This window comes from Tyto alba, unplaced genomic scaffold (assembly GCF_018691265.1).
Source record: "Tyto alba isolate M040663 unplaced genomic scaffold, T.alba_DEE_v4.0 Super-Scaffold_39, whole genome shotgun sequence".
Classification (NCBI taxonomy): Eukaryota; Metazoa; Chordata; class Aves; order Strigiformes; family Tytonidae; genus Tyto; species Tyto alba.
The window spans coordinates 4,661,218-4,676,124 of record NW_024881314.1 but is presented as its reverse complement, the minus strand read 5'-3'; the positions used below and the strand labels follow the sequence as shown (position 1 = coordinate 4,676,124).

General features: G+C 37.7%; 1 protein-coding gene across 1 annotated transcript in view; it reads left to right on the top strand.

The window, feature by feature from the left end:
* Nucleotides 1-412: 412 nt before the first annotated feature.
* Nucleotides 413-14,907, top strand: part of SUZ12 (SUZ12 polycomb repressive complex 2 subunit) — a 30,277-nt gene continuing 15,782 nt past the window's right edge. Inside the window, exons 1-6 of the mRNA XM_033002220.2 lie at nt 413-995; nt 3,782-3,828; nt 3,915-3,979; nt 8,850-8,918; nt 11,716-11,765; nt 14,596-14,681. Coding sequence (XP_032858111.2) covers nt 674-995; nt 3,782-3,828; nt 3,915-3,979; nt 8,850-8,918; nt 11,716-11,765; nt 14,596-14,681 — 639 coding nt within the window. The 5' untranslated portion in view covers nt 413-673. The remainder of the gene's footprint in view (nt 996-3,781; nt 3,829-3,914; nt 3,980-8,849; nt 8,919-11,715; nt 11,766-14,595; nt 14,682-14,907) is intronic.

The following is a 14,907-nucleotide window of genomic DNA, read 5'->3' as shown; positions in this document are numbered from 1 at the left end:
AGCTGCTATTTCAACTAATTTGGCTCCTTCAACGATCGAGCCCCAGCCCCCAGGCTGCGCAGGGGGCGGCTTTTCTCAGGCGAGCGGAGCACCAGCTATCTATGCGGCCGCGGAGGCACCGAGACGCGGCGCGGAGCAGAACTGCGGGAAGAAGGACGGAAAGCCCACAGCTCCGGGCAACCCGGCGGGGTCTAGCAGAGGAGCAGGGCGAGGGCAGCGGCCGCGGAGCCGCCCCGCAGGCCGGTGAGGGGCGGCCCCGGGCGGCAGGCGGAGGCGACCCGCTCTACCCAGCATGCCCCGCGCCGGAGGGCGAGCGGCCCTTTCCCGCGAATTCAGTTCAAAGGAGGGGGAGGGGAGAAGCGCCAAGCGGCGGAGCGCACCGACCAACCAAACTCTTCCAGAACCATCCGTGCGTCACGCGGGGGCGGCCCCCCCGCCGGCCAATGCGGCGGTGCGGCGCCATCTTCGGAGCCAATGGGCGAGTGGGGGGGGCGGGCGCGTCGTGGTCGTCGGGTTCGGCTGGTCGTAGCGCCGAGGAGAGCGGAGCGGAGGAGACTTAGAGGAGTTGGAGCTCGGCGCTTCCCCTCCCCCCTCCTCACCCCACCCGCCCCAGCCGCCTCCTCCCTCCCCGCTCGGTCTCCGTCCTGCCGGGGCCCTCACCGGAGCCAGGCCCATGGCTCCTCAGAAGCACGGTGGAGGTGCGGGGCCCAGCTCGGGCTCCGCTGGCGGCGCCGCCGGAGGAGGAGGAGGAGGTGGCGGAGGCGGCGGCGGCGGCGGCGGGGGGTTCGGGGGCTCCGCCGCGGCGGCGGCGGCTCCCGGCGGCAAATCCGGTGGTGCCGCAGGCGGCGGCGGCGGCGGCGGAGGAAGCGGTTACTCGGGCGGTTCCTCGGCCTCCTCGGCGGCGGCGGCAGCGGCGGCAGCGCTGCCCCCCGTGAAGAAGCCGAAGATGGAGCAGATCCAGGCCGACCACGAGCTCTTTCTTCAGGCCTTCGAGAGTGAGTACCGGGCCGGGGGAGGAAGTGGGGGGGCCCGAGCCGGCGGGACCGGCCGGGGCCGCCGCAGAAAGGGCGGGAGGAGGAGGAGGGGAGGGCTGTGGAGAGTAGGGGCTTCCGGGGGTAAACATGGTCGGGGGAGGGAGGGAGCTGGGACCGGAGCGGAGGGCGAAGGGGAGCGGGGCTGGGGGAGGAAGGGGGCTCCGCCGGGGAGGCGGGGGCCCGGCGGGTGTCGGGCGGAAGCGCGAGGTCCGGGGCCGGTGTGCGGGCAGGGTGGCGGGGGGGGATGTGCCTGCGCCTGGCCGGTGAACTTGGCTCCTCAGGAACAGTTCCCATTAGGCGGTCGGGTCGGCTGGTCCCTTCCCTCCTCTAACAGCCCTCGGGGGAGCTGGGAACTGGGAGGCTCGTCCCTCTCTGGCGGCTGCTTTTGGAGCCCCTTCTAGGGCCAGGATCTGATTAATACTTTACTGTATTTGGTTTTTCTTTGTCTGGCAAGAATTGACCCTTAGTTGAGATTTCATAGTGGAAATCGACCTTTGCGACCCGCGCATCACCCTGTGGCAGCTCCAGATAGGAGAGTCCCCTTGGATGCACCAGAAAGTTGTTTATGGCAGTCTGATTCAGAAGCACAGTGTGTGTAGCAGTCAATTTATGTTGTACAAAAAAAGGATTTCTGTGCAACTGTTAGGGTTTGAAGGAAATTTTTAATGCCCTACTAAATACATGATCCAGTTCTGGGATTGGTGCTGTCACTGCTCACTCTTTTTTGCTATAGACAGTAGCAGTGTTTAAGAAAGTGTCGGAGTTTTGACGGTGTCTCAAATCCTTAATAATGCAGGGTCCTCTGAACCTTAGCCCTGTTAACAAAGCTCTATGTTCAGTAAATACTGTTCTGCAAATAGGTCAAGTGGCAAACGAGTTATAAGAATTTTGCTCAGTGTCCGAGATGGGGGGGAAGAAATTCCCTTGCCCATGCCTCAGTCTGTCAGACAAGGGAAGCACAGAGCTGTGCAGGTAGTTATCAGGGGTAAGTTACAGTGTAAATGTATCATAGTATGTAAACTCTGTGAATATTAAGGGAAAAATGCAATAAGTGAATATTGGATTAAAAAAATCCTAATACATAGTATTGAATCACACTTTCCCTGAATGTTTTTGTCCCTTTTCAAGGTCATGTGCTACAAAAAGAGAGATTTATTTTAAGCTTTTGCTGAGTAATATCAACTTGTGAAACACATGTCTGTCTGCAGGTTGAAAAGTCTGATTCAGAATTTTTCTACTTAGGAAAACTAAAGTTGAAGCAGCAGTGCACTGTCTTTAAATTAAATTACATCCTTGTGAGTGTAAATTAATGTTTTCGTACATATCTAAACTGTAATTATCATATTTTTTTGAGAATAAACCACCCAGGATGCTTCTTTAAAAGTTGCAACTACTCTATATTTTCACTTTCTAGCAAAGTGCACGTTTCTTAGTTTCTTTTCTTTTACCTTGATTTGAAAAATACAGATTTGTATGATGCTGATCTGCATTAAGCAGAATTTTACTGGTTTTCATCAGGCTTCTAAAAGGAAATACTGGGATCATTTTAAGAGCTCCTTCTCTAATAAGTCTCTCTAATAATAGATTCTTTGAGGTCTTACATTCATAAGTGTAGAAATAAGACTGAATCATGTCTTTAAAAACTAATAAAGGATATAAAATGCTGTCCTTTTTCACTCTTAATCACAGTATTCCGTAAATCATGACAGGGTTTCTGGCTATTTGAAGTAAATGTTTTGCAGTCATATGAAAATAAAGTTTTGTATTTCCTAAAAAAATAAATAGTTGTTTGTTTTCTTTTTGGGGGAAATGGAGGCAGAGCTAACAGCAAGGCATTTTCCATTCTCTTCACTTAATGTGTTTTATCAAGTCATTTTGAAGTTTCTTGCTGATGTTAACTAATGAAGCTGGCTTTTATTTCAGTTTAGATTGGAGTTCTTGCTAGGTAGAACCTGGTTGGGGCAAAACCCTTTTTTGTCCTGATTTAGCTGAATTGGTTAAAACTAAACCGAAGGTCCTCTTTTCCATAGACATGTCTCAATCTTTTGAAATTTGGCTATTGCACCTATTTCAAATGATGCCACCCTTTCATGTCAGTACCGCCTATGGCTGTATTATCCTCCCTCCGTTTGCACTTTGAAACAGTAGTTGCTTTACCAGAATCAACATTTTTCTGATCCTATGAATGTAAAAGGCTTTGGAAATTAATTTCTTACCTTAGAATGATCCATAATGCGTCATAGTCAACTGAGGGTCCCTATTCTTTTGGTACCTCGTGCAAGTGACTTTGGTACTTTCCAGAAGCATAAAACAGTTGGATACCAAATTGTCCAACTCTGTAAATTATACTTTATTGGTATTGTATCACATGTGTTCATTAATTTTGTGAAGAAAACCTACCTATTTCACAGTTAGTTGCAATATGTAGAGATGTTTTTTCTGCCCTTTTATGATATAGAGCCCGTAAGAAACATACGTTGTGGAAAGCAAGAGCAGTCGTTGTTGAGTTGTGACTGCTGATTTATAGTAGCTTAAATAAGTTGCTTTGTGTTATACAGTAAGTAGGGTAACGTTTGACTTCTTAACTTGGAGTTATTTGGTCATTGTGATGCTTCATTAAATGATGACTTCTGTGATAATTGTTTTTTAAAAAATCAACATGCTAAATTAGATACTTTTTGATCATTATAAGGCTGTCTTTCTGGAGGTATAAAGTGTATCGGATAACATGTGTTTCTTTTTCCTAGAACCAACACAGATATACAGATTTCTGCGTACTCGGAATCTAATAGCAGTGAGTAATTGGTCTTTATCTCTCCTTTTCTTTGGACTTCTAGGAAATTTTAATTAAAACATAACCTTTTTTTTTTTTCCCTGCAGCCAATATTTTTGCACAGAACTCTTACTTATATGTCCCACAGAAACTCCCGAACAAATATTAAAAGGTAAGATTGTTTTTGAAAAGTAATCCTAAAATGTTCAACCAAGTAGCAGAAGTCCAAAAAATAGTGTAGGGTGACCTTCTCTTTTCATGTGGTGTGTAAAACATGACCTTTTCTTTTTGAAGATATTAAAAAATGCATATATTGCTTTGTAGTTGATTTCTAAGACCTAAGAACTTCTTTGCAATGTTAAAGATGTGTGTGACTATGCTTGTGCCTTTTGTTGATGCTGGGAGTACTCAAATGTGGATAACTGTCTGCAGACTTCTGACTAATTCTCCCATGTTTGTTTTCTGTTTTGGGGGAGAACTTCTTAAAAACCAAACAGAACTGTATAACATCTGAACTCTTGTAATCAGTGATGCTTAATCATAATCATATGAAACATTTTATTTTAAACTGTATCCTAACAGCTTATTAAAAAAAAAAAAAAAAAACCACCCACAAAAAAAAAACAAAAAAAACCCCAAAAACCAAAACCCAACAAACAACCAACCAAACAAAACAAATGCAAGGCTCTTGGTTGTGTTAATTAGTCTTGGAAGGGTTCAGTAATTATTTCTGTTATTATTTTAGAAGTTGGAAAATGAAGGAGGACAGTTTAGCATTTTACACAAAAGCCAGCAAACGCTTCAAAAAGGTTGCTTTGAACTGGATATATCTGAGAAATGGGTTTCAGTTTTGACATTGCAATATAGCCATTCCTGTCATATGAGGTGCTACAGTTCCATGTCACTAGACTTTAAAATATATAAATACTGCAGAGTGAAAAGCGCAGTGTACATTATTTATTAGCAGAATCACTAAGTAATTTCAGTTACTTCCCCCTCACTGAAAATCATTTGCTACACTCTAGATTTTTTTGTAGCCTGAACACTTCTTTTAAAATATTTTAACACTAAAGTTCTTATTGCTTGGAAACAGTTGCTGAGGGACTGAAATATTTAATCATGAATGCCTGAGGAATATCAATAAAATATGATTACGCAGACAATTCTAATTTAAACTATACTTGTATCTAAGGAAGGTAATATTTGAATGATTTGTTGAGCAATAGAATTTGCAAGTTTTTATTTAAAGAGGCTATATTTGGCATTCTTGAATCTCTGGGATATTGTTTAATGTTCTTGCCATTAGCTTTAATGTTACAATATAACTTTTTCTTAAAACTGAATCCCTAACATACAACTTCAGATACTTAGGACAGGTGGTGATCAGATAGATATTTTAAAAAAAAAAATTGAAGTTGCTGCTTGCTTTTTGTCTTACAAGAGTTACTGAAGTTAATTTCTTATTTTAAAATAAGGCTGAGCCAAATTTTAAGAAATAATGTTCAGGGTGTTTCAGTTTTTTTTTTTTTTTAACTAAAACTGTGGAGTGGAACATTCATGCTTGTAACTTATATTTGATTGAATGCATAAGTTCTTTTACTTGAATCTATTTATTTGGATATCTGCTATAGTTGCTGGGAAACAAAAAATGGTACTTTGCACGTACATTGTGTTGTCCACTGTTCCAAATTCCAGCTCAAATTCAGCTGCACAAGTAATGCTCAGTTTCTCTTTGAAACATACTGTTTTTTACTAGTTCTCTTACCACTTTTAGAACTGTGATTTTAGTTAGTGTTCTTGGACAGATTAATAGCCATTCCACGCACTAGTTTTCTGACAATACTGACTTACTGAAATCATTCTGGTAATTAGGTCTAGGAAGATTAAGTAAAATATTTCAGTATGTTTTTTTCATAAAAACACAGTGCAACAGAAGTGAGTTTGCATAGTTGGGGGGGGGAAGCAAACAAAACAATTGCAAAGTGCATTCTTTTCCCCTGGGCCCATTCCTCCCACTCTTCCATGCTCTGTCAATACTGTGGTCCTTCTTTTTCAGCCTAGTTAAAACCACAAGAGTTGTAGTTTAAAGGTAGTTTGAACCACTTAGGTGTAGTGGCAAAACAGTCTCAACTGAGCTTCCTGAGGAGGTTAGCAGGATAATTTTTTGCTGATGTGTGCTGGTAAACGCTTTCAAATGTACACAAGACATTAATTGTCATTATTCATTCAGTAGAAACTGTTGAGGTATATGATCCTGTTACTGTGGTGAAAAAGGGGCTCAGTGAGGGAAGATAGCCAAGCTAGAGGAGATGGTCCTGAGGAAGGAAAAATTTATGTACCTAGCTTCAGTATAGTAAAAATGTTAGTTGAGTTCTTTTTGCAATGAATTATCTTTTGGAGCTGCATCATGGTTAGCCTGCTTATGTGGACCACGACTATACATGTATATTTATTTATTTATTGCCCTAGAACTTCTGCCATTTTTAACTTGTAGATCATGGTTTTGATTGCCATTTCAGTAAACAGTATCATATCTAAAATATAAAGAAATTATCTCCAAACTTTACAGAATTTACATATCACAATAGTAATAATAGCTCCACATCTTTTAGCTCTAGCCCTATGGTAGTCTGAGAAAAATGCCATACAAATTTATCATATGGAGGTAAGGAAGTAAAACTGCACTTTTGCCAAGAAATTATCCATTGATGTTGGTTTAATACTGAGAAAATGTTTATAAAGACTAGAATGCTTCAAGCATAGAGAAATGTTGATGGGGAATAGGTTAATGGCCATGTGTCAACTTGGGCTAAAAAAGTGTTAAAGGTGCTGCTTTATCCCTGGAGAGGTAATATGCTTTGGTCAAGTGATACTTGATGGTGAATTGAAATGGGCTTTCTGTCTTCAGCTGTTACTATACTATTAGACCAAATGATGGCATTGGAAAGAAGTTACTAACTGCTAATAGAGGTTGCTCCCCATAGAGTATTTGGATAAAATAATATTTATTTATTTATTGGCATAGTAATAGCATGCTATGATGTGACTTCTAATACTTTGACGTAATTAACTTTGTTAATTATTACTGTGCTTGACTGGAATAAAAGTGGGTGGAGAAAGGAATGCACAAGATACGCATACTTGTAGCACAGGTAAATGCTGTTTTGAAAATCCTGGATGTTAGGGATGGTTATTACAAAAACTTAATTTTGTCTGTTTTGAGTGGGAACATGGTAACATAAAAATAGTAATTCAGTTTAAAGGAATTTCTGTATTTTCTTACGCTTTTGCAAGTTAATTTCAAAGGCAACAGTTTTGATTTTTACGGGTGTTTTGGTTGCTATTTTCAGTTTTTCTGAAATATTTTTTAAGAGGGCTCTCTTCTAGTTTTGACTAACCTGAATTTGAAATTAGGAGAGGTTGTGTCATTGTTCTTTTTGGATCAATGATGCTCACAAATATTAAGTGCAAGCTGTGTCAGTGTATTTTATGAAAGACTGTTAAACTTTCCTGCATTTCTGAAACATGTTTGTCTCTTAGCTGGTTTCTGGCTCATATTCGAATCATGACATAATTTTGCTATAAATCTGTTTTAAGCAATTCTTTAGTCTGAAGAAAGCTTTCTAGAGACAAGTGTACTACTTGCTGTTCTGCAGAACAGTGGCTGATTTTGATGAGCTTGGGCAAAGTGCATGCAGAGACTTTTTTTACCTTAGAATCTGAAACTTTCATCATATTCCTCTGTTCGTAACACCTCTTTCTTTAAAGCTGAGCATTGCAATGTTCATTTTGATAATCCCACATTTTAGTGTAGGTAAGTTCTTGAATCTGTCACCTCTGTGAACCTTAGGCTGAGTAGAGCTTTGAATCAGTGATTGCTTATTACACAGGTCATAATTATGTTTCTCATTATCTCACTGCAACCCTGTACTTGTGTAGTGTTTCTTGTCCAGTGTTACTATGTAGCCACCACAGGATTTGTAACTAAATCATTCAGATGCCTTATGTGCTGAATGTAGACAATGTATGACATCAGTGTTTCTTCAGTTAGGATATTTCTGTAGACGATGCTTCCCACTTCCCCAGAGCATGTCATTGTTACTCCCCGCACAAGAAATCCAGTATTTGGCAACAGCTTATTTTCTTCGTATTTCTTTTTCCTAATGTATAAATGTAAAGGAAGGATGCCCTTATAGCTCTTGTGTTGTCACTCTAGTCTAGTGCAATTTTGTAGGCATCTATGTACAAGCATTAATTTTCCTTTAAAGAAAAATTGAAGGACTATTCTGGAAACTATTCAATAACTTCTGTTCATGAGTGAACTTTATTTAGCAGTGAACATTAATTTGTATGTATGGTAGAACAGGCTGAACATATGAGCATGAACAGACTGTCAGAATTATGGAGAGAAATGATTTGAAGTGATTATTCTCTATGACATTGTTGTCATTGGTTGTCATCGTCCCCCCTGTATCCAGTGAGTGTGCTCGAGAAGTAGCTTCAGAATTCATTGTTCTTTGTATTGTGTCCATTTAACATAATTTTGTGGAGAAAGAAGTTGTTTTTGTTTTGGTTTGTTTTTTTATGATTAAGTTTTTAATTGTTTTGTCAGAAGGTTTAAAGTGTTGTACGTTATTGTGATCAAGATTAAAATAGTAATGACTGCAGAGCTGACACATACATTCCTAATAGGTATAAATGTCACTAAAGCAGGAAGATTTTTCTTTGACCAAAGCTGAAATGTGGTTAGATGTGTTCATTGCAAGGTTTGACAATGGTACTGTTGAATGACACTTAAGAGCAGTAGGATTACTTCTGAAAGGTCTGGTTTTAGTTCTTTGTATTATTTTGATACTGCTTGAGAAGTGGTATTGCAGTTGTGTCCTCCAGAAAGGGCGCTTTCTGAACAGAAGGCTAAAATTATGTGTGTGTACAGTTTTAGATTGAAAACCAAGTCAAAGTTTAGACTGAATAAATTTTCTTGTTATATATTATGGGAATAATGGCTATATGAAACAATTCTTTCTACTTTTTCTTCACAGGAAAACATTTAAAGTAGATGACATGTTATCAAAAGTAGAGAAAATGAAGGGAGAACAGGAATCTCACAGGTACTGTCCTGCATGCATGTGTTAATCAAAAGTCTTTTCAATTGATAAAATGAAAGTGATAAAGAGTAATTATTATAAGCAAGGTACTTACTGTTTGAAATGTTGCTTTCAGAATCTTAAAATATGTGTATGTGTGCTGATCACTTAAAAACTTGGAGAAGGCCAATATCAGGATGAACTTTCAATACTCATTGTGCTGTTTCTTAAAATAAAAAGCTCGCATAGGTGTCTGTCTCAACTTTTTTTTTTTAAGACTGTCAGTTGTGTCAGTAACTAATCTGTGTGTGCTAGAATAGAAAAAAAAAGGGCAAATTTGGCAAAATACCATAAAGTTATACTATTTGGTTTTTATATGGTTGTATACTTGCTATTTTTAACCTTAAGTTCATAGTTATATAAAAGAAACTCAAACAAAACCAATCCCAAAACACCAAAACAAAAAAACCCTTGAAACTTTTAATATGATTTAAAAGATCCTACCCATCTCAATCAGTAGGGTAATTAGTTATAAATTTTTTTCATTAAAGGCTGTAAAACTTAGCATTTTCGCTTCTAATTTTGTTGTGAGAAGTATTGTTTAGTCTGCAATTTTTCTTGTGGTCTGACCTCACATACATCTCATGTTGAACCTTTGCATAGTTCTATCTGAATAACTGAGTGTTCCCTCTTTTAACAAATAGACCATTTCAAGTCTTAATTCCATATGGAACTGTCATTTGGAGGATGGCTTACTCTGTGAACTCTAGTTGTGAAATAGTAATTACCTTTATACTGGTGTACCTGTTAGTTTCATCATGTGAATTTTTTTTCCACAAGAGTTTACATTAAATTGTGTAACACACTTAAATGTTTGATAAAACCCATATTTTATCAGGTCTTACTACTCTGCTTCAGAAAAAAATACCAAACTCTTGCTGAATTTACCATGTTGTATTTGGCAAAAGTCAAAGTTCAACAGAGATATGAAACTTGGGAATAATGAGTTCAGTTAATTTTAATTTTAGCATGTCTTTGTAATGATGGCAAAAAGAAGGCATAGCAAATATGCATGCTCTGTTTCTTGATGTGTTTCTTAGTGCTGAAATAAAATGGTATGAAAAGATTATTCACTGAGAAGTGATCTGTGATGTTTTTGTGTGATAGATGATGACCATAACATTTTTAAAAAATAGATACTATTTCTGTATGAATTAGTTAAACACCTGAGCTTTTTGTGAAAGCGTGTATGAAGGAAATGAACCTATCCATTGGAAGACTAATTTATTCTATCCAGATAAATTTTGTTCTAATCTATACAGTTCAGTCAGAGATCAGTTTTAGTCCTGCAGGTTGGCTTTATGTTCTTTTTTGGCAGAAAGACTGTAGATAATTTGCCAAATCTCTTCTATTTAATGTACTGAATAGATCATGAAATGCAGAACATTCTGGAAATTGTAAAACAAAACGAGACATTTCAAAGTCTAAGCTAAGTTGTTGGAATCTGTGAAGACCTGTTGAGAATTTTTTTTTTGGTGGTGCTTGGTTTTCAACCAACTGTTCTTCTTCCATAGTGTTTGCAAATAGACTACTCTAGAGGCAGTCATGCTAGATACAATTTAGTCCGAAATTTATAAATTTTGTGTCCGAACAGGTTTTATAGATTTAGAGTATATTATTAACTGTATTTTACTCCATATTTTATGGACAATTGCTAGGTAAATAATATCTTTTTAAGGGTAAGGATCATGTTGAAACAAAATAGTCAGAATATTGATTTGTGTGTTGGTTCTTGTGCTTTCAAAACTATCAAAAAATGTACTTTAGTCTAGAATTGGTCTGGAAAAGTAACATGGATGAATAATTCAGGTTGGTATAGATGCAGTCTTTTGAATGCTCAAGCCGTTGGGCACTTTTCACGTTTTCACATCTTGGTGCTCTAGGAATGTCTGTGTTTAAAAATCAGGGCTGAGTGTCAGGTTGTATCTTCCTGAGATGTCAATGAAGGTGCTCAAAATTGTATCTGGTGCTCTAATGTAACAGCTGATATTTTGTTAAGTACTATATACTTCAGAAATACTAAGTGTTTTTGAGACATATTTTAATCTAGGTTTATGAATACGTGCTTTAAGCTGAAATGTGTTCTGAATATAACAATTGGAAATCAAATGGATCTACAGTCAGCAGAATAGTCTAGGCTATGAGCTGCAGTGCTGTGAAACAAAATAGATGCAATTATTATTCTGATTGCATAATGTTATGGATGGTATGGACTTGATGTGACTGATTATTTCTAAGGCTGTAGCTTCCCCATTGTAAGGATTCTGCTTACCAAACTTAAATTACTTGTTAAAAAAAAAAATGGCCCCAAGTGCATGGTTCAGGGTGAAGTTCTAGAAAATTTCCACCAAAACTCATCTCTGTTTCTGATGAATGTCTAGGAAATGTGTTTGCCTGCCTTTGAAAGTGGGATCTCATGTCTTCAGACAGTGCCCTTCTACTGCAATGTTTCAACCTCTATTTTGGTGTCTATTTTTTTTGTTTGTTTGTTTTTTGATTTTTTTTTTGATGTATTGAGTCATAGAATACATAGAATCAATTTGTAAAGAGAAAACTGATCTACAACTTTGCATCAATTGCAACTTCTGTGTCCAGGCGGTTTCCAAGTTAGAAAGATGGACCACTTCATTATAGTTCTGCCTCTTGTGTAGGCCTGCCCTGAATATCAGTGAATGGAGTGGAGTGGCTGTTGTGAGAAGAAAATACTTGTTTGTTCTAACACTTCCTTTTTTTTTTTTTTTTTCTTTTTTTATCTGTTTAGCTTGTCTGCTCATTTGCAGCTTACGTTTACTGGGTTCTTCCATAAAAATGGTATGTTTGTTAATTCATTCATTATACTGTTAATGTGTATAGCACCTTTGAAATAAGTATAGATCTGTGAGGGGAATAATTGAATATTTTGAATATCTGCTGTTTGGATGCAGATTTTAATTTATTTAATCTCAGACTGTCCCATTAGTTGCAATACTTCCAGTAGCGCTTTAAATATGTTGTGGTGTAATTGTAATGCTAAGCAGATAAGCTTTCTGTGGGTTTAGTCAAAACAGTGATTTTGAAAAATACTTCAAGTCACCATCTATTCAAACTGAAATAGACCTTGAGGAGTTCCTGAAAACAGTGGTTTTATGGGGAATGTGTCTTTGGGGTATTGGAAATAGCTTTAAAAAAAACAGTCGGCCTTCAAAGAGTTAGAAGATTCAGTGTTTTTTAATTTAAAATAGAAGTGTGAGAATACGTTTTACCAAGCAGAGCCTAGAATTAAGGCAGAGGCCATGTCAGCAATTATAAAAGCAACAGAAATCATGTTTTAGTGACTTGCAGTCATACTATTGTGTCTTTTATGCACATAAGGCTTTACTTCTCAAAATCGGAATATTGGACTTCACAGACAAGATTGAAGGGTTCTGTTCCTTTAACGAAAGCAGAAGTGACATTCTTTGTGCTGTATAGGCATGGGTAAATTCACTGTCTTTTTACTTCCCTGAAAAAAAAAGATTAGCTGTTTATCCATAAAATAAAATGGTGTTTCTCATTTTTTGGTTAAAAATGTTCTGAATGGCATCTTAGCCTTTGGATGTAGAAGCTGATACAATTCATGCAGCAGGTTTTGTACTTTTTTTCTGCAAGTTGCTATCTTCCCTCAAATCAACTTATGCTTAACCAGATCTATTCAGTAAGATGTTTGAAGCTTAAAGTTGCAGAAGTCTAGATTTCAGAATCACTTCTTCATTAAACTGTAATATTATTCTGAGAAAGTTCTTCAAATCTGTAGATTAGGAACATTCTGCTTCTGGAACTTCAGAATACTGCTGGTCCCAATGGATAGTATTCATCTTGTTTCTGCTCTCAGGAACTTCATGTTATATGTTGCCTTCAGTATTTGAGCTGGGAAACCACAAGAGACTTTTGAGGCAGGTAGTGGTAAGAATAGAGAAGTATAGAATAAAAGTGGAGGAAAAGGTACGCTGATGTGTCTTAGATTCAGACATGTAACTCTAAAATCTGATCCTTCCAGGACAGTATGTAGTAGTAAACATGACGTATGGAATTTAAAATACCTACTGGATAGGGTAGTTGTTCCATAGATTTTGCTGATAGACTTTCCTTTCCTTTTCTGCTTTTCTATTATAGTGTGGTCTTAGATACATGGGCTGTGGTAGAGTTTTCAACATCTTAATATATTTGATGACTTTCTGTGTGTTTTTGAATGTTTAGATTGTGTGACTTTATTGTTAAGTATGAAAACCTTTCACTTCAAGATAGTACTACATACAGTGAGAGCCTGATGGTCCTTTGTACCATAGAAAAGGATATTACTAACATAATTAACGTATGCAATAGTGAATATTATATATATAAAATATTTAAATTAATGAAGCTGGTGCAATTAATATGCTTAGTTGTCCAGATAGAAATTATGTTAGAAACTCTTGAAACAGGGAGGATGGTAGAGTTTTGATTGTATTCCCTTCCCTGCCTTTCCTGCCCCACAGAGTTTCTGTATTTGCTAAGAAAATTTCTAGTATGTCTCATGTTTACAATTAAAAAAAAAAAATAAATCCATATGTTTCATGAAACTGCTAGTGTCCCTAGATGAGTTACCAGAACACTGTCTCAAATGAAAAATGTTAAGCTTGTTCAATGTGGGTATAGTGTCAGGAGGAAGGCAAATGAAGAGACATGGGTTATGTTGTCTTTATTATGCTAAACCTTTACTCTTTATATCTGATGAGCATAACAAAGTATTTAACTGAATGTCAGATTCTCTGTGACATGCACTAAGGAGAAGCCATTCTAGTTTCTAACTTAAGCCCATGATGATAATTGTAAAATTTCTAAGAGCAGAAATAACTTAGAGATTCATTCCGTTTTGGCGGATCATTGTTGTTCAGAATTTCATCCACCAACTGTTTTTTAACCAGATATATAATCAAGTTTTATATTTCAATTCTTTTTCTGTACAAGGGCACATTTCCAGACAAATAAGTTTACATGATTAAAGGTTCTCTTATTATACAGTGAAATTTATTTTGTAAGGCAGTTCTTAATTGGCATTGCTGATCATACCGCTGGTAGTAGATGCCTTGAAGATTCCAGGCTCTAGGAAACTTAGAGTCAAGTCTTATTTTCTAAGACTTTTTTCAGGTTCTTTCAAGAGTCTTTTAACAGCTATTCTGCATATACTTAACCTTGAATAATCTTTATTTTTTGTTTTGTTTTGTTTTCCTATCTGATAGCATCTGGATCTTAAATTTTGATGCAAAGTAAATTCTAGGTTTGCAAGCTGTAAAGAAAACAATTATAGGAAATAATTTGACTCATCTGTAATTAATGTATTCTGACTTGTCTTAAATCTACCCATATCCTTTTTCCCTGCTATAAAAAGATTTTGGCAGTGCCAAAGGTAGCAAGTTTACTCTTTTAAACATTGGAGATCAACTATGCTTTTTAATCTGGTAGTATTAGAATAGTTAGGTAGGATATGTTCTCAAGTGGGAATTTGAAGTAAGTTTTGGGAGAATTGAAACTTAGAATTTGACTAGAGGTCTTTGTGCCTGAAGGTACCTATGGTTCAAAAGTAATTACGGATGGATTGAATAGACCTTCACCTCTTCAGAAATTAAAATATTTTTCTGTTTAGATAAGCCATCACAAAACTCAGAGAATGAACAAAATTCTGTAACCCTGGAAGTACTGCTTGTGAAAGTTTGCCACAAGAAACGAAAGGTAAACATTATTTGACAAACTGCTAATATGTATTAAAGCAGAATGCTTACCTGCTTCTGGAACATCTAATTAACATTGCCATACAACAAGGTAATGGTGAAATGATGCTTCTGTTAAGATTAATATAGTCTTTAAATTTAAGAACTCATTTTTTCAAGTCATTTTCTATTGACTGGGTAAGGGATTCCTAAGAAGCAAATCAATATTTTGCTTTGCTTTGTAAGAA